Source organism: Rhea pennata, chromosome 26, assembly GCF_028389875.1.
Source record: "Rhea pennata isolate bPtePen1 chromosome 26, bPtePen1.pri, whole genome shotgun sequence".
Lineage (NCBI taxonomy): Eukaryota > Metazoa > Chordata > Aves > Rheiformes > Rheidae > Rhea > Rhea pennata.
The window spans coordinates 3,872,140-3,892,268 of NC_084688.1; the positions used below are offsets into that span (position 1 = coordinate 3,872,140).

A 20,129-nucleotide genomic window follows, 5' to 3' on the forward strand; every position below is an offset into this window, starting at 1 on the left:
TGCCCAGCAGCTCTGGGCCTGGGGCTTGAGCCCTGTCTGAGCTGTGTTGCAGGTAGTCTTGCCTCCAGACCTGTCTCCTGCATGGACTGGTCTGGTGAGAGGCCTCTGCCCCTGTGAAGCAGAGGTGGGCTCTGCTGTTGCAGGAGGTTTGAGGGGGGTCTTACACCTCCATGTCCCCCACCCCTCTTCCCCCATAGACTTGCCCTGTTCATTGGGAATAAGAAACTGCTGCGGCCAAAACTGGGGCGTTTCTGCAGATCATTGGTGGAATAGGGCTGAGGCCACAACTCTGAGCACCCATTACCCATCCTTGGAGCAGTGGCCTCTTCCACAGCAGGGGACAGCTCAGGTGTAGGTTCTCTGATGTCTAATTAAGACTGAGCTTGTTTTGCACACCCTGAATGAGAATGTTTATAGCACGGATCTTTCTTCTATCCTGAAGGCAATTTTCATGAAACTTGTAGGAACTCTGTGACTTTGGAGACCTCCGTTCCTCTGTGTAGCGGGGCAGAAAGGAGCCCTGAAGCTCTAAGTAGCAGGTGAGGAGCTGACAGATGCACGAAGCACACGCATAACAGCCTGGTTTCCAATCCAAACTCGCTTGGCTTCAAACGCGGCTCTTGCTGCATCAGGTCTCTAGCAGAGAGCGTTGCGTCGGCTGGGAAGAGGGTAGGGAGGTGATGCAGAGTGCCGGATGCAAAGCAGACCCAGCCTGGCCAGAGTTGGCCTCAGGCTGAGGCGAAAAGGTGCCTGCCAGGTGCTGTGTGTAGGGCTGGCGGGAGGGAAGGTTTCGCCGCTGCCGTGGGCAGACCCTCGGCCGAGCGCAGGCGTTTTGGCCGGCGGCTAGTGCGAGGAGCCGATCCCCACGCGGGCCCGGGTCGTCCGCGGCGCCCGGCGCTCCCGCAGGAGCAGGAGCAAGACGTGGCAGCAAGCCGAACTGCTTGCGTTTCCACCTCTCCGTGGGTGTGCTCCGCGCAGCGGAGGATTTAAAACAAACAAAAACGCGCGCGTAGGAGGGCAGGCACCTGCGCGCTGCTCCTCACCGGGCTGCAGCAGAAATGCCAAGAGCCCTCTTGGGCCTCAGTTTCCCCCTTTAAGACCTGACTGAGGGAGGCTGCTGTCAGATTGGAGGGGGAAGGGGGGGATCTTGTCCCGTATTCTCTCATTTCCCCTGCTACTCAGGACTGCTGCAGATCTTGGCTCTTTAAGGCTGCAATAATCTCCAGGCTGGGATTAGTTTTGCACCTAATCACTGCAGAACAAATACGAAGTTTTATTTACAGAAGCAGAAGACAGACGGGGGGGAAAAAGCCTCAAGCATAGCTGATCCCAAGATAATCGGGGCAGGAGGCGATTGCAGACCTCAGAGCCCCCCTTGCTCTTACATAAATGACTGTGGCTGCTGTCACGGCAAAGCCCGGGTCCTGCTGCGGCTCGGGGTGGCCTCCCTGGGCTGAGCTGCTGCAGAGGCAGGGTGCTCGGGCTTGGCGCCCTCTTGCTTGCCCCCCCAACCCCTTTAACATATTAGATTCAGAGTTTTCTGGAAATCCTGGCCTCCAGTGAGGATTGCTGGCCCCGATTCATCCCCTTTTGCTTAGGCACGTGTCCCATGGGAAGCCTGTGAGTGCAGGCTGGAGGACAGGACTGCTGTGGGATGAGGATGCCGAGGGCTTCAGAGGATGGGGAGAGGGGAGGTGCTGGTGGGAATTGCCCCAAAGCCAGACTGGTGCCCTGGGATTTGCATTTGCAGGGGGTTGAAGCGACAGCTTTCCTGACTGAGAGCACAGCCCCTTTGACACACTGGCTCCCGCTGCCACTTTCCAACTTGCAAGAAGGAGCAGAGTCACTGCTCTGGGGGTATCAAGACACGGTTTTATTTTTCATCCATGCAAGCGAACAGCCAAGCAATGGGCAAACCGGGGGTGGACAGAGGTAGAAAACAGTCGGTCTCTCCTCAGTCTGCTCTCTGCTCATTCAAAGCCCCCTCGGCTTTGTCTGCCCTGCCACAGAGGTATAGAAATGGCTGGTGGGTGCTGGAGAGACCCTGCTGCCTCCCTGTCCCACCCTTCTGGGATGCTCCGCTTGGGCAGCCGCGGGTGGCTCGGTGCCTGCTGGCAGCAGGGCTGCCCCTTGACAAGGCCTGAGTTTCTCTTCCCACGATGCAGGTGTTGTTGACAAATAAATAGGTATTTTCTGCTTTGGCTCTTGCATAGTGGAAAAAAATGTCTGACCTGATTGGAAGGAGGAGTTCCTGGGCTGGTGAAACCCGTGGCCTCATTGGCCTGTGTGTGAACCCACATGTGCCCGTGCCCCTTGCACAAGGCATCACTGCCGGGCTACCTGAGTGCTAGTACTTGCACATTGTGCATGCTGCTGGCACATGTGCTCTGCCCCACTGGGAGCTGCCTTATTTCAGTTCCATTTCTGAGCTGGATTTGAAGGCCTTTCTCCTGAATGAAGACAATTTGATGCCTAAGACGATGGTGGTGACCACGAAGATGAGTGCCAGGGCAAGCAGGACCCAGCCACCTGCTGTTGCTTGACTGCTGGCCAGAGACATGCCCAGGAAATTGGCTTGGTCAGAGCTGTCTTGTGCTTGAGAAGCTGGAAAAAAATCAAGAAAAGAGGGAGAAGGTTGCTGCTGGTGGCTCTATGCCATGCTGCATTGGGTGACCAGCCATTGCTGCTGCTTTGCTGGGCTCTGTAAGGTCCCAGGATGTCTTGTCCCTTTCGGACTCTCAGTTCCCCATGAATTCAAGGGAATCATTCAAACATGCTGTGGTTTTGGGATGAGGAAGGTGCACTGGGCCAGGTAGAGCCATCAGCTCAATGTCTCCTGTGTCCCATCCCTGCCATGGCAAAGGCTGAGCTCCGACCTGGCCTTGGACTGACCCGATCTGGCTGAGCCCTACATACCGGCATAAGGGGTCCAGTTGTACTCAGTCCAGCCTAGGACATCGCCGTTCTTCTCATTCTCCTTGGCCAGCCAGGTCATGAGTGGCTCAAAGTAGCTCATCAGGGCTTCAGCAGACATGTTGGGCTGCCCGGTGATGAGCTCCATAGCTTCGGGCCATGGCTTGCTGAAACCCAGCTTCAGGGCCTCCCTGCGGCAGGAGAAATTGGCTCCAGTGGATTGCTCAGGGACTGCTGGGTCCCTCCTCACAACCAGCTCTTGCCTGTTCTCCAGAGCTTAACTCTTTTGGTGCTTGGGACCCTAGTACAGTCTGTACCCCTTTGGCAGCCACAGGGCTGAGAGGGCACAGAGCAGGGGGTAGGAGGCTGCATGTGTGCTGAGGACTTTAACATGGATAAAGCCTTCCACAGCATCTGGCTTGATACAGATTGGTTTATGGTGAAAGGGTTAATTTTATACGGGTTTTTTCTTGGGGGAAAGGAGGTGCTTTCCCTAAGGAACAGGTTGGAGTGGGGGGAAGGCCTTTCTCCTGCCAAGGTCCCAGCTACCATCTAGTGGCTGCTTTTGCAATCACAGCCACTGCACCCAGCCCATGGTCCTGCTCCTGCCCAGACCCCAGGGCCATGGACCCAAGCGTCCCAACCGAGGGCTCCTGGGTAGAGTCGGTTGCTGCACCCCAGCCCCAGGAAGCCTGTGAGCCCTCTGCTCTTGCCAGCACGGCTAATACCTAACTGGCTTAAGGCATTTAGGGACATAAAGGTCTTGGCTCTCCTCTGCCCTGCATACCTACCCCAGGAGGCTCCCAGCTGCCTTGGACTGGTAGATGTCGCATGTGTGCAGCGGCCCTGTGTGCCCAGCTGCCTTGCAGAGCGCCTGGTGGAACTGGAACTGGATCACAAAGCTGACAAAGTACCTGGAGAGGCCAGAGGGGGTGGGGGAAAAGAAAAAAACCCAGTGTCAGGCTAGAGATGTCTCTCCAGGTTCTGGTCATTATTAGTGAATGTGCAGGTGGGACCTGACCCCATTGCCCTGAGATTGCACCCTCCCATCCCTCAGAAGTATCACTGGCCTTAGAGCTCTCTCTGGTGTCAATATGGTGAGATCTTTCCTGATCCTATTTCTCCCTCTAGCATGTGTTTTATACTTGGAGGAATGAGTTGATCCTTCCTGAACAGGGAGAAATAACCCCTGATCCATCCACCTTCCCCTCTTCACCCTCTGTCTGGATCCCCTGAGCTGTCCAGCACATCCAGGGTGGTACTTTTCTCTTCAGATGTGAAACAAGACACCATCAGTGGGGTCTGAATCCTGCTTCTGCAGGGGACAGTCCATGCCAGGCAACCCCTCCCAGTCCCATTGGCTCACCTTATGTATGGGACATTGGCAGGGATGTGGAACTTGGCCCCAGGGTCAAAATCATCTTCAGACCTTGGCACTGGTGGGCACAAGCCTTGGTACTTCAGCCTGGGCCAGAAAGTGAGAGTTAGTTCAGTGCAAGGAGTGGAGGGCTCATGAGGAAAACATGGAGTGGAGAGGCATCATTGCAGAGTTTGGATGGTGAGGGCAAAGTTGGGGTAAGCCAGGAGAGGACAAAGTGGGGTGTGACAGTAGGGCGAGGGGGTTATGTATCTCATCATGTCCCACTGTGGCCAACTGAGTTGCAGGGGGAAATTACCCAGTGGGGCTATGGTCAAGGCCCCTGCACCAAAGAGGGGGGGTCCAAGTTTGAGCTCTCTGAGTGCACCTGAGGTTCCACCACTGCTGGTTGTACTCATCCTCCATGATCCGTCCATCAAACACCTTCCAGCGCCACTGGTCCATGAGATAGCCGAAGGGCAGGAAGGCGATCTTGTCCAGGGCGACGCTCATCAGGTAGTTAATGTCGCTTTCTGCCCAGGATGGGAGGGGATTAGCAAGGCACTGCTGCCTCCTGCCCCTCTGTAGTGTATGTATCACCCTGCCCAAGAGCAAGCTGTCCTCATCTGCATCCTGTCCTCTCCATGCCTGCAAAGCCACCATGGACGTCTCTGACCCCTTCCACTCTTTCCAGCCTATCTTGACCCTCTTTCTTACAGTCTCTCCATTTCCAGCTCCTCCCAGGGAATAGTAGTGTGGTACTCCCCTACAAGCTCACCTTCATTGTCCGTGACTTGGTCCAGCAGGTTGATGCTGTGCAAGTGTTTGGGGGTGGAGACGGACAAGGCCATGACATCCCCAACAGCCTCATGGAAGCCAGGGTTGGCCCCATCACGGAATGAGATGGGCTGGTCCATGTACTGCAGGAAGTACTGGACATGGCCCATCTCATGGTGAACTGTGATTAGGTCATCCATGTTCACCACTGTGCACTGCTTGATCCTGGACCAGGAGGTGTGGGAGGAGAAGAGAAGGGAAAGCAATGCTGAAGTGAAAACATCCAGGAATGATTGCACTCCTTTGTGCTATTTTTTGCTTTTGGCATCGCTTCCCACATGCCCACGCCCAGCTCATATCTCAAGCCAGACTGGGCTGGTCCTGCTCAGTGGAGTTGCTCTCTGCCTCTCTGTCCATCCCTGACCTTTCCTTTCCCCTATTCATCGGCTTTTTCATCCTCCAGGGCAGGGAAGCCCTTGCATGCCCTCCATCTGCCATGTGGGCTGCTGCCAGCAATGCCAGCATCTTGGGTAGCAGTGGCAATACCAGAGCAAGGCTGCCACAGCTACTGAGTGAGAGACACTCAAGGCGCAAGGCCATGTCTCTGCCAAGACATCACTATCTCCTCCCAGCATGGCTGCCAGGGGCTTCTGTTGCTCCCCACAGGCACCTGAAGTCCTTGCGGTTGTAGAAGTCCCAGGCCGAGGCATGGCACACCACCTCCCGCCCATCTGTTGGCTTCTCAATCATTGACTTGTCCCAGAACTCCTGTGGCATGGGGATGAGGCCCAGGGATGTGAAGAAGCGGTCCGACTCTTCAAACATTCTCCTAGGCGTCCAGCCCTGTGGAGAGAGCAGAAAAAAGACAATGTGAGGGGCAATGCGGACTCTTCGGGCTGCTGGTGGAAGAATGGTTGGGGGGGGGCAAGGACAGTCTTTATTCCTTTGGGCATGGGGAGATCTTTTGGGGCAGCTAAAGCTGGATCCAGCTCTTGGCATATCCAAGAGTGGGGAGAAGAGAGAAGATAGAGGTTTTCTGCAGCATCAGAGCTAGACCTGTCCTTCAAAAGGACAGGGCAGACTCATAGACAAGGGCCTTCTAGCTGGAAAGAGACTGTTCAGAGGGCTAGGAGCAAAGAGGTAGGAGAGAAAAATAGCTATGAGTTTGCTATCTTCAGTGGCTACCTTACTGAGTGGAAAGCAGAGGGGTCTCCCTGGTGCAATGCAGGGAGGTGTGCCCCCATCACTGATGCTTCCCAGGCTAGAAAGCAATGGCTAACATGAGCAGTCACAAAGGCCAAGGGGTGCTTGGGCCCAAGGAGGCTTCCCCAGAGCAGAGTAGAAAATCGCTAACCTGTTGTTTCATGGCTGGAGTGGCATCCACTTTGGTGGCCTCCGGGAATGGCATCACCAGGTCAAAAATGTTGGACCATGACTGGGCCCACATGTTGCCTGGGAAATGCAGGAGTAAGACAGGGAGAGGAGAGCAAAGTCAATGAATTACTACTGACTCTTGTGTGAGCTGGGCTACTCGGTCTGCAATCTGTGCTGCCTGCATGAGGACGAAGCAAGCAGGAACTCAGCCACACAGGAGAGGGCAAGTCATGCTGAGCGTGCTGCCTGTTCCCTGGGACAAACTAGCCCCTGCAGATCTGTTTCATGGGGCATTGGCTCCTTAACCAGAGACTGCACCTTTCCCACCAGATGTGAGGTCCCCACTCAGACCTGAGGGGAGCTGAACAGCCTCAGTGTCGGGGTCAGTGGGAATGATGCATTGATTAGCAGCACTAAGGCTACGGCATCCTGCAAAGGGACCACAGATCATGCACTGGGTCAGAAACGGAGCTGCATTTGTCCATGCTCCAGTTTGGTCCCCAGAGAGGCAGGGTAATCTTGAGTAGACGAGGAAAGTACAAGGCTGGGCCTAAGAAGTGGCTTCAACTCTTGGCATGGTTTAAGCAGACTCTGGCTAGTGGGACAGACAGTTCTTGCTCAAGGCTGGACCAGAAATGCACTTCTGGATTAGGCTCCAGCAAAGCCCTTACCTAGCAGGTGAGCAGGGATGGGACCCTTCAGGTTTACACGCTCTGGACCATACTTTTTGTAGAGGGCTCGGCGTACATAGGCATGCAAGTTGAGATACAAGGGCTGTAGCTGCAAGTACAGTCTCTCCAGATCTTCCTCAAAGGTGGATGTCTCATACAGGGATCTCCAGAAGGCCCCATTGTCTGTGTAGCCTGTGATAGGGCAAGAGCAGAAGCCATCAGACCCTACCCTTCTCAGGCAAGAGGTCATCATTCTTCTCAGGCATCCCAGGCCCCTCCATGTCTATATGACCTCTCTTACTTCAGTGGGACCTCTATGCCCTCGAGACGTTGGCCCCAGACCAACAGCACAACCTGCTGCCTGCAGGGTGCTGAGGCCACAGTGGGGCTCTAAGGGAGTGGGACAGTCACCATTGAGCACGGCTGCCTTGTTGCTCAGTGTCACGTATCGCTTATATTTGTTCCTGATCAGCTTTCCAGAAGCATCCCGCCAACCCTTCCAGGCAAAGAGGAGCTCATCATAGTCCCGTGAGGAAGCCAGGATGTCCGTGAGGTCTGAAGAGGAAGAACAATGAAGCCACAGTGATGCTGTTGCATGGGTTAGCCTGATGCAATGATGCTAGATCCAACATGCTGCTCAGGGGCCATAACAGAGAAGGTGGATAAGCCCTGTTATAGCCTTTTCCTGCCCCTACGAAGATCCTGCCTTTCTGGGCCTGCTGCAGAGAACTGGCCAGACACCTTGCTAGATCTTACCGGGATCCAGGGGGTGACATGTTTTGTTCTCCCTGCAGACCTTGGCTATGCTGTATGTGGTCTCCATATCTGAGAGGAGGGTGTTGTACTGAAAAGGAAATTGGATTATGTGAGCTGGTTATCCTCGTTTCTGCTCTTGGTGAATGCCACAGCCTGTGGGGATGTCTCTATATGTTTTCCTCTTGTCCCTTCCGCACTGTCCTCCTAGACCAAAGGGAGGTGAAGCTCTTGAATCAGTATGGGAAGGGCCAGGACCAGCATACAATGTACCATTGTCATCCAAACAGACAGGTCCTGCTGCAGGCTGGGATATGCAACCTTTGGATAAAAAAACCTGGAGGCAAGGATCTTGGCTTTGTGTGGAAGGTACCAGATTACCACCCTGGGCAAAGACAGCTGCCCACTACCATTTCCCAGAAGTCAGGAGAAGCCCATGACTCTGGACAGGGTGGTGACAAGGGACACACTCTCCTGCTCTGTCCTGCAACTCACCTCCTTTAGCTCATCCTCGGGCAGGGCTGCCTTCTCAATGACACTCAGCTTCTTGAGGATGCGTGTGACACTTTGGTCCTGGAAGTCAGTGGAGTCGAACTCCCTGGCTTTCATGCCATACTGAAGGGTGTGCTTAGACATGGCCAAGTTCTTCTCCAGCTGCAAGGGCAGGAGGGGACAAGAGAGGGTTTACCCGGAGGAGATCTTTCAGACACAGCCAATCAACAGAAACACCATCTGCCACAGATGACTGACAACCTCCCAGTGGATACTCTGATGGGTATCTCCTGGCATGACTGGTTTTCATGGAAAAGGCACCTCCTAGGTGTGAACACTTCCCTTTGGCAAGGGGCAGAAGCTGCCTTGGTTTCCAGAGCTTGTCCACAATGTGCTCTGGGGACCAGCTGCTTGCCTTTCCTGTTTTCCCACACAGCCCAAGGTCATTCCCGTACCATGATCTCCTTGTTATGGTCAGTGATGTTGGTGTTGTAGGCCCAGGATGCCTCAGTGTAAGCGTTCCACACCTCCTCAGCAGTCCTGTTGTACTCGGACAAGAACTCTTTAGCTTGTGCTTCATCTGCTATTTTATCTAGAGAAATAAATAATTGGAAGAAGAGAGGGAAAGTCAAGGGAGCCTTTCCCTTTGCAAGAGCATCACCTTGATGGAGAAGCTGTGGCTGAGCCTTTGTCAGAAGTGCAGGTTCCTTTGGAGGCTGCTACACAACCATGGTATGGGCTGAAGCCCTGCTCTGCTGCCTCTTTGCAGAAAAGCGCTAGGAAGAGCCAAGGGATGGGAGCAGGTGCATACTGTTGGGGTACCTTATTGGGACAGGAGATAGGACGACAGGACAAACTGCATGCTATAGATCCTCCCACCTGGGCAGAAAGGATGCAACAGAAAACAGGTGACCTGTTACATCATGGCCAAAGGCATTACTTCAGCAGCAAGGCCACAGGTCCAGGCAATGCTATGTTATGTGGTTGGCTACTGGCACTCACTTCAAAGACGCAATGCCCTAGGAAGCAACACCCTGTGGGACTCCACATAGAGCTCTTGGTAAAACTAGTTTTTTCTCTCTTTCCTCTCATGGAGAACTTACCCACCCATAGCAGAGACCTCCCCCCAGCATTGGCTGGCCTAGGCGTTAGTGATGTCCCTTGGGAAACCTCTTCCTGCCTCTCCCCAGACCCAGGATGGAGCTGCAGCCTTACCAATGCCTTCAGGGTAGCCTTCAGGGACAGGAGGACGCCAGTCAAATTCAGGCCAGCCCAGCACCTCGTTGGTCTTGTTGTTCTGCTGCTGAAGCCATTCAGTGACAGGGCTGAAGTACTCCAGGAGGGCCCCAGCATCCATCTTATCTGTGCCAGTGAGGTTCAGCAGGATCTCCTGCCATGACTTTGAAGAGCCAGCTTTCAACACCTTGCTGCAGAGAAGCAGGACAGAAAGAGCTAGCATGAGGAAGGGGATGGATAGAAGAAAAGCAGTGCCTGTATCTTTTCATCACAAGAGCTGAAGACTAATCCCGAATGCGACATGAACCTGGAAACTGCCTCTAAAGCTCCTCCAGCTGTCCTGCATATAGAGACCGAGGACTTCCCATCACATACTCATGCATCCGTTAACAACCCTGGGATTTGACAGGAACTGAATATGCTTTAGTGACCTCTCATCCAGGTGGGAGCTTATGATGGGGATGTCAGCAGAACCCACTCACCCCATCACAGTGCTTCCATGTACTTTCATCCACCCACCTGAAAAAAAAGTTATTCTTCCAGCCATCTATATAGCCACTTTTTCCTTCCTCCTTTCCTCCCATCCATGGTGATTCTCCCAACCTTCCTCTGTTCCCACCTGAGTTCAGCTCCAGCCTCTTTGGACATGTAGATGTCACAGGTGTGCAGGGGTCCAGTGTGGTTGGCTGCCTGGCACAGCGCCTTGTGGAACTGGAACTGAAGGATGAAGCTCACAAAGTACCTGTCGAGGAAGCCCATGAAGGTGAGCCCAAGGATAAAGGACAGCTGATGTGTTCCATGGCACAGAGGAAGGTATCTGGCCACACACTTCTGCTCCCTGCCAGTTGTGGATGGTCTCTAAGCCCTGAGCAAAAACAATGTATCCCACTGCTTGCCCATAGAGTTGGGATCTCCACTCCCCCTCCCCACTCTGGGCCTCCATCCCCCTGTCACCACCTCCTCTACCTGATGTAGGGAGTGTTCCCAGGGATGTGGTACTTTGCACCGGGGTCAAAGTTGCTTTCGTTCCTCAAAACTGGAGAGCAGATACCTTGGTATTTAGTTCTGTAAAACAACAGAGATCAAGAGCATGAGCTGGAAAGGAGGCAGATGAACCAAAGCAGGGAGCAGGAAGGGAAGGCACTGTGCTGAAGAAATCTGCACAATCAGATGTACTTCTATTTCCTTCCATCCATCCACAAAGCAATTTCTCCAGCCATATTAGCAGCCAATTTTTCCTTCCTTCCTTCCTTGCACACCACCAGCTTTCATGCACCCATCTGCCCTTGGTGATTGTCCTCTACCTCAGATACCACCAGTCATAGTTGTAACGGCTGGGGGGTGTGCGGCCATTGAACACGTTCCAGCGCCACTGGTCAATGAGGTAGCCGAAGGGCAGGAAGGCGATCTTCTCCAAGGCCATCTTCAGCAAGTAATTGATGCTGCTCTCTGTATGAAACAGAGCGGCGCTAAGGACATTAGACTTCTTGTGAGCAAGAGGGTGAGTAGATCTGGATGACAAAGGGGTACAGCATTTCTACATGCCCCTTTGCAAAGACTGCATGGGACCCAGAAGGCTTTTCTAGAAGCAACTCCTACTTCAGGCAACATGTGCCTTTTCATAGACTGGGGACAATGGGAGTGACCAGCCCTGGTGTCTCCTTGCCTTCAGCCTGTCTCTCAGCTATGCTGTGGCCACGTGCATGAGAGGGTCTCAGGTGAGTATAACTCTAATGGTTCCCTCTTTACACATTCACCCTGGGGACCTCAGGGTAAAGGGGATTTGGTCCCTGAGCTATATCACACCACTGCAAAGGCTAGGTTGGTTTGGACTTCACCCTGAATCCTGAGGACAATTACTAGTGTGGGGAGAACAAGGGAGGTTGGCATCTCCTTTCCCTTTCACTCTGAGGAAACCCAGTAAAGAAAGGTGGGATAAGGACCTATTGGAGACCCAAATGAAGCTGAATGGGCAGAGGGGTTGGCAGCACTGCTCTGGGCTATCGCTGGCTGCTGTAGCAGTGCTGGGGTGGCTGGCAAGAGCTGCCATGGCCACGTCCTGGTTAGCTGGGCACTCATGCCTTGAGGCAGAGACCATCTGTTTCGCAGTGTTTGTGCATCATCAGCCCAATGGTCTTGGCTGCTGCAATGGCTTCCCTGTCACAAAATGGATTTAATCACAACACAGGAGGATCCCAGGACTGGCTCTCCTCTGCAAAGCAGCCGCCTGCGGCAGGAGTCTGCAAACACTTGGCTTCCTCAGCTGCCGTCTGGTTTGACATGTTGGCTGAGAGGCTTCAGTGGGAGGGGGGAGACTCCTGCCAAGACAGGCAGTGCCCTGCAGCGACAAACCATCCTCTGCTCTGCAACTGGCAGACAGTGAGCAGAGCTGTCACCTGCTCTGACTGTCCTCATAAATGGTGCTAGCTGTGTGCATGAGCTTTCATGGCTACCTCCACAGAGCTGCGCAGAGAGTTCCTGGGGTGGACATTTCTTGGTGAGTGAAGGGGAGATGCTGGAAAGGTCAAAGCCAATCAAGCACAAAGATGACATTTTCAAGTTTTGGGCTCTGCCAGGAGTACTGGGGGAGAGAACAGACAAGCTCTGGGAAGCCTTATTGCCATGTTCAAGAGTGAAGAGAATGGTGCTAAAAAGGAAGCTGTGCTGTTGGGCCATGGGACCTTGTCTGCTCCAAACCATGTGGCTGGACTGCAGCCCACCCTGGTAGAGCCAAAACTCTTCCCTGAGCCATGGGCAGTGCCTGAGCCCTCCAAGCCACCCAGGGCCACGGCCACACCTGTGTCCTCGGTGACACTGTTGAGGAGCCCAATTTTCTTGAGGTGGCTGGGGGTGGAGACAGATAGGGACATAACATCGCCGATGGCCTCGTGGAAGCCAGGGTTAGCCCCACTGCGGAAGGAGACAGGCTGGTCCTTGTACTGCAGGTAGTATTGCACGTGGCCCATCTCATGGTGCACCGTGAACAGCTGCTCCATGGTGACTGTGGTGCACTGCTTGATCCTGTTGGGTGCAAAAAGAGTGGTGTCTAGGCTAGGCAAGGGCACCGGAGCAGCCCATGTTCCCCCTCGAGCAGCGTAATGCCCCTGCCAAGAGCACTGAGACCTCCTCCAGAGGGTGACAGGGCTGGCAGCACCCAAAACAGCGATGAGGGAGGATGGGGATGCAGTTATCTTGTACCCCTGGGACTCTACATGCCCCTACACACCTGAAGTCTTTGCGGTTGTAGAAGTCCCAGGCTGAGGCATGACACACCACCTCCCGCCCATCCGTTGGCTTCTCCAGCATGGACTTCTCCCAGAACTCGGGGGGCATCTCCAGCAGCCCCAAAGAGGTGAAGAACTCCTCTGAGACCCGGAACATGTGCGTGGCGTTCCAGCCCTGGTGGGCAGAGCCCAGCAGGCAATGGGTTACAGTGACAAAAAGGCTGCCAGCACCCTGGCCATCTCCTCTGATGTTCTCCCAGCAGTAGCCAGCACCATGGGAACGGGTCAGCTCTATCCAAGAGCTGGATAAGCAGATGGAAGGGGTTGGAGTCCTGCCCCGTCACCCTGAGTGAGGATCCTGGCCCCCAGAAATGGGGTGAGAATCGCTGAGAAGCACCCAACAGTGGTGCTGAGTGGCCAACATGGGCAGCAGATCTGATGCTCAAGGAATTCTTGGACCTATGTGCATGTACGATGGTGTGGATGCAACCCACACCTTTAAGGACCAGCATTGGTCCCACAGCAAACTGGCCTTCCTCTTTCCCCATCAGTTTCTTCTGTGATCACTGCTGGAGGAGTAGGGCTACTTCTGTGTCCCTTCCCCTTCCAGATACTGTTTTCTGTTGTCTGCTGCACAGGCACAGGAAACTGCTCCCATGGGGCCAGGAACAACATTACGAGCAAGCCCTGAACAACATCCCTCTGGCTTTTGTCCCCACCAGTGCCAGCAGCGAGGTCCCCTCAGCCTGTCACCTGCTGCACCATGGTGCTTGTGACATCGAGGTTGGGCTTCTCCGGGTAAGGGATCATCATGCCATAGATGTTGTTCCACTGCTGAGCCCACATGTTGCCTGAGAAGAGACAACCAGAGTGGAAGGGTTAAGCAGGCTGGCAGCTCCCAGGATGGCCCTTGAGCTCTGTGCTAACCATGACTGCCCTTGAGGTGGAAGATGTAACACCCATCTCTGAGCCTGCAGTGTGGGTCAGAAGGAAGAGAAATACAAGCTTCCCACAAGAAGTGATAACCAGGAAGCCTCTGCCCCACCGTGGCCTTGTGTGTGCCATGGGGCTGGGGAGGGCTCTCCTCTTACCCAGGAGGTGAGCAGGGATGGGACCCTTCAAGTTGATGTATGTTGGGCCATAGTAGTCATAGAGCTTCCTCCGAACAAAGGCATGCAGGTTGAGGTAGAGTGGCTCCAGCTGGTTGTAGAGCTGTTCTAGGTCATCCTCAAAGGTGAGTGAGTCATACCAGGAGCGCCAGTACTCGCCTGTATCCTTGAATCCTGCCAGGGAAGTAGCCATGACCCACAGCCTCCAGCCTCCAGGCCCCGAATGACTTGCTGTTGCTTGTGCCCCAGGAGCATCAGAGCTGGGACGGAGCTGTGAGCTCCCCTCCCGCCCCCAGCTTCCCCAGCCCCGCTCGCACCATCCATCTGATAGGCCTCGTTGCTCAGCTTCACAAACTCCTCGTACTTGGCCCGCAGTGGGTTGCCTGCTGCATTGTGCCAGCCCTCCCAGGCATAGAGCAGCTTCCTGTAGCTGCGGGAGTTGGCCATGATTTCCGAGATGTCTGGGATAGAGGTAGAAAAAGTGGAAAGTTAGAGATCCTGGTGAGAAAGAGGGGCAGGAGGGTGGCAAAACCCATAGCTGTTCTTCAGATGTGCCAACATCATGCCAGACCCAAAGGGCCCAAGACAACTGCTAACGCGGACCTGGACCTTTCTCTCACTACTGTCCCACTCTAGGTGGGGAACTGCAGACCTGGACAAAATTAGGGTTCCCAGCAGAGCTGGAAGGTGCTCAGCACCTTGCAGGACCACATGTGGTGCCCAGGAAGCTCTGCCTGCATGGCAGGGGCCAACCTGGTGGGACAGACACCATACCTGGCTCCAAGTCCCAGCAGGTACCGTTGGCTTGGCACACCTTGGCTGTGGAGTAGATTTTGTCCATGTCGCTCAGGATGGTATTGTACTAGGGGAAGAGAAAAGAAGCTGTTGAGGGTCAAAGGAGATGAAACTGAGGTTTCTCGGAGCCCGTGGGATGCCAGAGACAGGGTCAGCTGTGCTCCGCCCCTACAGGAGAGGAGACATATAGCACAGTTTAGGGTGGATTTATAAAGGTTTCTCAACAAGAGTGTGTGTGGGTCCTGAGAGATGTGGAGGAGGCTGTGTGTGTGTGTGTGTGTGTGTGTGTGTAGCACATTTTTCGGCAAGATAAGCTTGTGCCTGCCTGTAGTTTTTCCACACTTTGCGCTGTGGGAGCAACGAAACTCTGGGATAGATAACTCTATCCAAAGGCACTTGCTGAAAACCCCTTCAAAATACACACTGGTGCGCGAGGAGTCCCAGAGCACAGCTATTTATAACGTTCTTTGTCAGAAGGGCTACAGCCGAGACTGTTTATCTAAGGAGGCAAAAAAAAAAGCAGGAGGAGGAGGGGATTTACTTCTGTGAACTTCAAGAACAGCAAACAATAGCAACAGGGGATTTCCTGGAACCTGCCTGGGGCGCCCATTCCCAGGGAAGGAAATTCCTCCCCTCCATCCTTCTCTCCAGCCTGATCCCATAGGGCTGGAGGTGAGTGGCGTGGGGGCAGCGGGTGCTGGCTGCCAGCGAGAGCTCTCCCCTTGGTGTAACGTGGCTGGTCTGCACTGGAGACATTCGATGCTTTCAGTTATTTAGGAGAGGGCAGGGATGGGTTTCCTGGAAGAAACCAGGGCCAGCTCTGGTCCAGAAAGCATTGTATCACCATGGGCCAAAGCCAAGTGTGCACTGCAATGGGGAAGTGCCCCCATGAGCCACCAAAGACGTGGAGAGAGAGGGATTTCACGAAGCACCTCGCCACATGGCTGGGTACGTAGAGGTGCCCAGCCTGCTGGGCATGGGAGGGTGCTGAGACTGTATGGGCCGGGGACTAGAGAAGCAGCCTGGAGCTTTTTTTTGTTGGAAACTGAGGCTTCAGGTGGAGTGAATCAACTCACATGTGGTGACTGAAAAGCACCAGACTCTGGGGAGGACACCGAACACGGCACCGTGTCTGGGGAGCTGTGCCATGCAACACTCATGCAAGGGCAACTGCCTGGGTACTATTTTTGTACATGGAAATCTAAATCACTCTGCATATATGTAAATGACCCTTAAAATCTAGGGCAGTGGTGGGGACACTCAGGCTTTCCTGGTTGGGCTGTTACTGATGTCCTCAGCCCTCCTTTCTGCCGGGGTGCTCTCAAAGACGACATGAGGAGCCCATGCTTCTGCAGCTGGTGGGAGACTGGGGTGTTTGCAAGCCAGCTGGCCCCTGGCCACGGGCACTGCCTGGTTCGGCTCCAGGGAATGCCCAAGGCCACTCAGTGTAAGCAGGAAATCTCCGTCTCTCACTTGCAGGCAGTTCAGGAACTGATGTTACAGGCACAGTGAGTCACCCTGAGGCCCAGGGTGCCCATGGCTGTGGGACCCCAATTCCCCTTCCCATCCCTGTGTCCCCAGCGTAGGCACATGGTCACTGGCAAGGAAGAACATTCTATAAGCAACAGAGGAACACTGGGCCAGAAAAGAGGTCTGGAGACCTTGAGAAAGGAGACCTCAACAAGGATCCCAAGCAGCCCGGTAATGCTTGGATGCCCACAGCCTGGGGATTCCTCCGATCCACCGCTGTGCCCCTGCGCTGGCAGTGAGGCACCTACCTGTTCTCTCTTCTCCAGGGGCAGGTTGGAAGGCCCCAGCGTTTGGATGGAGCCAATGATCTTCCTTAGCTCTGGGTTACTGAAGTTGCTCCAGATGTTGCCATAGAGCTCCTTGGCTTTCTTCCCCCAGGCCTCAGTGAAGTTCTGCTCCACCAGGGAAGCCTCCACCTGCGAGGAGAGAGGGATGCAGGATTTGGGGAAGATGGAGAGACAGATCTGCAGTGGATCTGGTCACCATGCCAGTAGTGGCCCAGAGCACCCACTGTGCCACCCACGGGGGCCTCAGAGTGCAGGGAGCAGCAAGCTCAGCCTTGCACATGCCTTGCCCCCCCCCCCAATGCCATTGCAGATGCTGGACATGAGGCAGAAAGAAGGGGTTGGTGACAGCCAGATTTAAATCCACGAGGGCTATCTTGGAGGCAGGAGGCTGCTAACATGGGTGCTTACAAGCACCACATCAGCCCAGCGTGGACCCCATTCTCGGCAGGGAGGTGGCTGGGCACAGACACGACCCGACATGGTGCCGTCATCAGCTTTTCTGTGCAAGCCAGAGGGTTGAGGGACGCAAGGCGGCAGGCAGGGTCACCCTGCTCCCTGATGCTTATGCAAAGAGACATCGATTTCAAGCCAACGTGGCAATGTCTGCAGGCCCCACGCACCCGCAGCACGCCCAGCGAGCGGCCGAGCACATGGGGAGGTGTATTTAAAGCCATTTTGGAGGCAGCTCTGGGGTGTCTTGCCCCAGCTGGGGTGCTGGGATGTGAACGCTGCAGGTTTCTCCACTGGAAAAAGAGCTGAAACACACAACTATAGGATACTATGGGTTGGTAGACCAGAGAACGTATGCTATTTCTGCATGCCTGGTGGCGCACACGCAGCACGAATAGTTCAACGAGTGAGATTTGCACTTTCGCAGCAGCTCTGGAGAAGCTGGAGGCATGCAGCCACCAGCCCATGGGCTGGAGCAGCACCAGAAGCACTTAAGGGAGCGTCATCCGCCCTGTCCATCTCGCTGGCCCTCAGGAAGCTCTGCCTGTCCGCATTGCAGGCAGGATGTCTGGGGCGCCGCTGGCTGGCTCCAGCTGCTGGGGACCTGAGCAGCTCGGTGCAGGGAGAAGCCTCCAGCCTGGTGAGCCGGGGACGTGCACCTCTGTGCTGCGCGGGAGGCAGCTCACAGGGCTGGGGGCAGCCCCAGGGGCAGCTGCTGGCAGGGTTTGAACCAGCCCTGCAAGACCTGGTGTTTTCTTGCAGCTGCCAGGTCCCAGTTTCGTAAGGAGGTATGAGCTCTGACTTCATTTTATTCATATATCTGCTCTTTCTCACCTTTAGAGCAGCAGGGAGAAGCCCCAGACTAGAAACATCTGGTGGCAAACTCTAAAGCCACCACTGTCACTTCTTCTGCTTTCTATATCTACCTCCTTTCTGTATCTCCTCTCTGTATCTCCTGTCTACATCTATCTCCTTTCCATAGCTACAGTTTTCTCCCTATGGCCCCAGCCAGGTCTCCATGGCTGGGTTCAGCTTTGGGTAGGAGAAACTTGAGACATCTCATGTCACTCAGCGGGGAGAACCAAGGAGCCAAAGGCGCAGCAGGGAGATGGCGGGGTGATCGCCCCGCAGCAGGCAGCGCTGCCCGGCTCCCCCATATGTGCCCTATAGTCTCCATCCATAGCGCCCAGATCATGGTGTCCCACAGCCTCCCTTCCCAGGGCCGCGGGAGCCTCAGGGAGCAGCCCCGGCCCCCCGCGCCGCGGGGGGTTATTTAGCCAGCTGGAGCCACGGCAGGCGGCCGTGATTTCGGGCCAGGGAGGGGAATGTCCCGGCCCCACTTGGCACGAGCAATATTTCTGCCCGGAAAGGCTGCTCGAGAAAAAGGGGGTCCCGGCCCGGCTTGGGGGGGGCGGGAGCAGGGGGTGAAACCGCTGCTCATCGCCGCTGCCGTTGCGGCGTGACTGATGGAGCTCATCAGCTGTTATTCACGGCTCCGCAAGCCAGCCTCCGCCCAGCCTGGGTTGCTTGATTTTAATCTTCGCGGTCCCTTGGGTACCGTGTCCCCTTCCCCCCCCCCCCCCCGGACCCCCGCAGCCGCCGCCAGCGATGCTCCCCGGCCGCCGGGGTGGACGCGACGGAGCGAGCGGAGCCCGGCTACGTCTCGCCTCCTCCTGGAAACGCTGCCCGCGCTCGTGCCCCAGGGCTCCCGCGGCGGCTCCGCCGGAGGCGGTACCCGCGCCGGCCCGAGGGCTCGGCGGGACGGGAGCCGGGTCCGGGCGGCGCCCTGCTCGCCCCGAGACGGCGCGCACAAGCCCTCCGCCGAGGACGCAGCATCCCGTCTGTCCCCAAGACCCCCCCCCCCCCCCGGGGCCTGGGAGCTGGTGGGAGGGAGCCCGAGAAGTCCCGAACGCCTTGACGGTGCAGCGACCACCTGGTTTTATTTTTGCAGCGTTTATTAACACCGGAAAGGGTCGAAGCTGAGTTCTGGGAACGTCCGGTAGGAAAAGCGCGGCGGAGCGCCTCCGCGGAGCCCTGCCTCCGCTCCCGCGCTGCCCCTCCGTCCCCGCCGCCTCCCCCGCACGCGCCGTCGCGGGACGACAGAGCCGGAGATGGGGCCGGAGGTGATGGAGGGGGATGGACACCCGACCGGCACCCACCTGCAGGGCCGCGTTGCCCGGCGTCAGGTCCGTGTAGTAATTCCAGCTGGCCGAGACGCTGGCGAAGAGGACGGTCTCGGCGGTGCTGTTGTAGGCGCCGGCGAAGAGGGCGGCCCCGGCCTCGGTGCGGTCGTGCTCGGGGGGCAGCAGGTCCGGGCTCAGCGCGGCGCCGAGGCCGAGCCAGGGCAGCAGGAGCCGCAGAGCCGGGGGCATCGCGCCCGGCGCCGGGACGAGGGGGGGCTTCGCGCCGGAGCTCGCCGCCGTCGCGCCGGGCGGAGGGAGCTTTGCCGAGCTGCCGGCTGCTTATAAGCTCGCAGCCGGTGCGCAGACCCTGCCCACCGAGGCGGCCTCCCCTCGCGCACCAGACGGGCCCGGGTTTCGCTCGCCCCCGGGGCGGCTCTGCGGCAAGGAGCGCGGCGAAAGCGCTGCCGCGGGGTGCAAAGTCCCTTTCGCGCCTCGCGGCGCCGGGAGGGTCCGGAAAGGGGCTGGGAAGGGAAGGCGAAGGAGGGAAGAAAGCAGAGGGAGGAAGGGCGAAGGGAAGGAAGGAGCGAGGCCGGTGCCCGGCGGCTGCAGGGGCGCCCCACGCCGCGGGGTGCCCCGGGGGGGGGGCAGCTTCCCCGCCGCGGGGTGCTGCCGCCTGGGTGCCGGGCTGCCTCATGCCCCCCCCCCCCACCCCGGGGCATCGCGGCGGGGCGGCTCGGGGAGTCGGGGTCCCCCCTGCAGCTGCGGGGATGTACTGGGTCCCAGTGCCGCCACCAAGCATGTCCGTGTCCTCCGGGGGGGGGGGGGGGGTGGACACGGCCTCCATGCGGCTCCCTGTGCCGGGGGAGGGAGAGAGCTGATTCCTGAAAAAAAAAATAAAAGAAATAAAAAGGGAAGGGATTTGGGAGCCCGCAGCGCCCCAAAGGTCGCCCTTGAAGTCTATCAAGTTGCCCCTCTGCAGGTCACCGCTTCCCAGGGCAAGCCCTGCCCTCCCGCTCTCCTGCACTGCCAGCCGCAGGC

At 56.4% G+C, this 20,129-nt stretch overlaps 1 protein-coding gene across 1 annotated transcript; it reads right to left on the reverse strand.

Moving 5' to 3' along the window:
* Positions 1 to 1,858: 1,858 nt before the first annotated feature.
* Positions 1,859 to 19,340, reverse strand: ACE (angiotensin I converting enzyme). The gene is made up of 25 exons (XM_062595611.1): positions 19,128 to 19,340; positions 16,480 to 16,647; positions 14,681 to 14,768; positions 14,224 to 14,367; positions 13,889 to 14,080; positions 13,551 to 13,648; positions 12,800 to 12,972; positions 12,371 to 12,594; positions 10,878 to 11,022; positions 10,540 to 10,638; positions 10,193 to 10,315; positions 9,553 to 9,764; positions 8,793 to 8,929; positions 8,341 to 8,499; positions 7,849 to 7,936; positions 7,504 to 7,647; positions 7,093 to 7,284; positions 6,402 to 6,499; positions 5,718 to 5,890; positions 5,049 to 5,272; positions 4,659 to 4,803; positions 4,280 to 4,378; positions 3,705 to 3,827; positions 2,917 to 3,104; positions 1,859 to 2,604 (listed from the first exon to the last, which is right to left on the reverse strand). The coding sequence occupies exons 1-25, from the start codon at positions 19,338 to 19,340 to the stop codon at positions 2,408 to 2,410; spliced, it is 3,846 nt and encodes a 1,281-aa protein (XP_062451595.1). The 3' UTR covers positions 1,859 to 2,407.
* Between the last annotated feature and the right edge of the window lie 789 nt (positions 19,341 to 20,129).

What these genes read in the sequence shown, in the direction of transcription:
- ACE (XM_062595611.1), bottom strand. Translation starts at nt 19,340, where the DNA reads ATGCCCCCGGCTCTGCGGCTCCTGCTGCCCTGGCTCGGCCTCGGCGCC. An exon ending in CAAGGCAGCCGTGCTCAATG is followed by an intron (nt 7,285 to 7,503) that starts GTGACTGTCCCA and finishes GCCCTATCACAG; the next exon opens with GCTACACAGACAATGGGGCC. An exon ending in GCCAATGTCCCATACATAAG is followed by an intron (nt 3,828 to 4,279) that starts GTGAGCCAATGG and finishes TGGCCTCTCCAG; the next exon opens with GTACTTTGTCAGCTTTGTGA.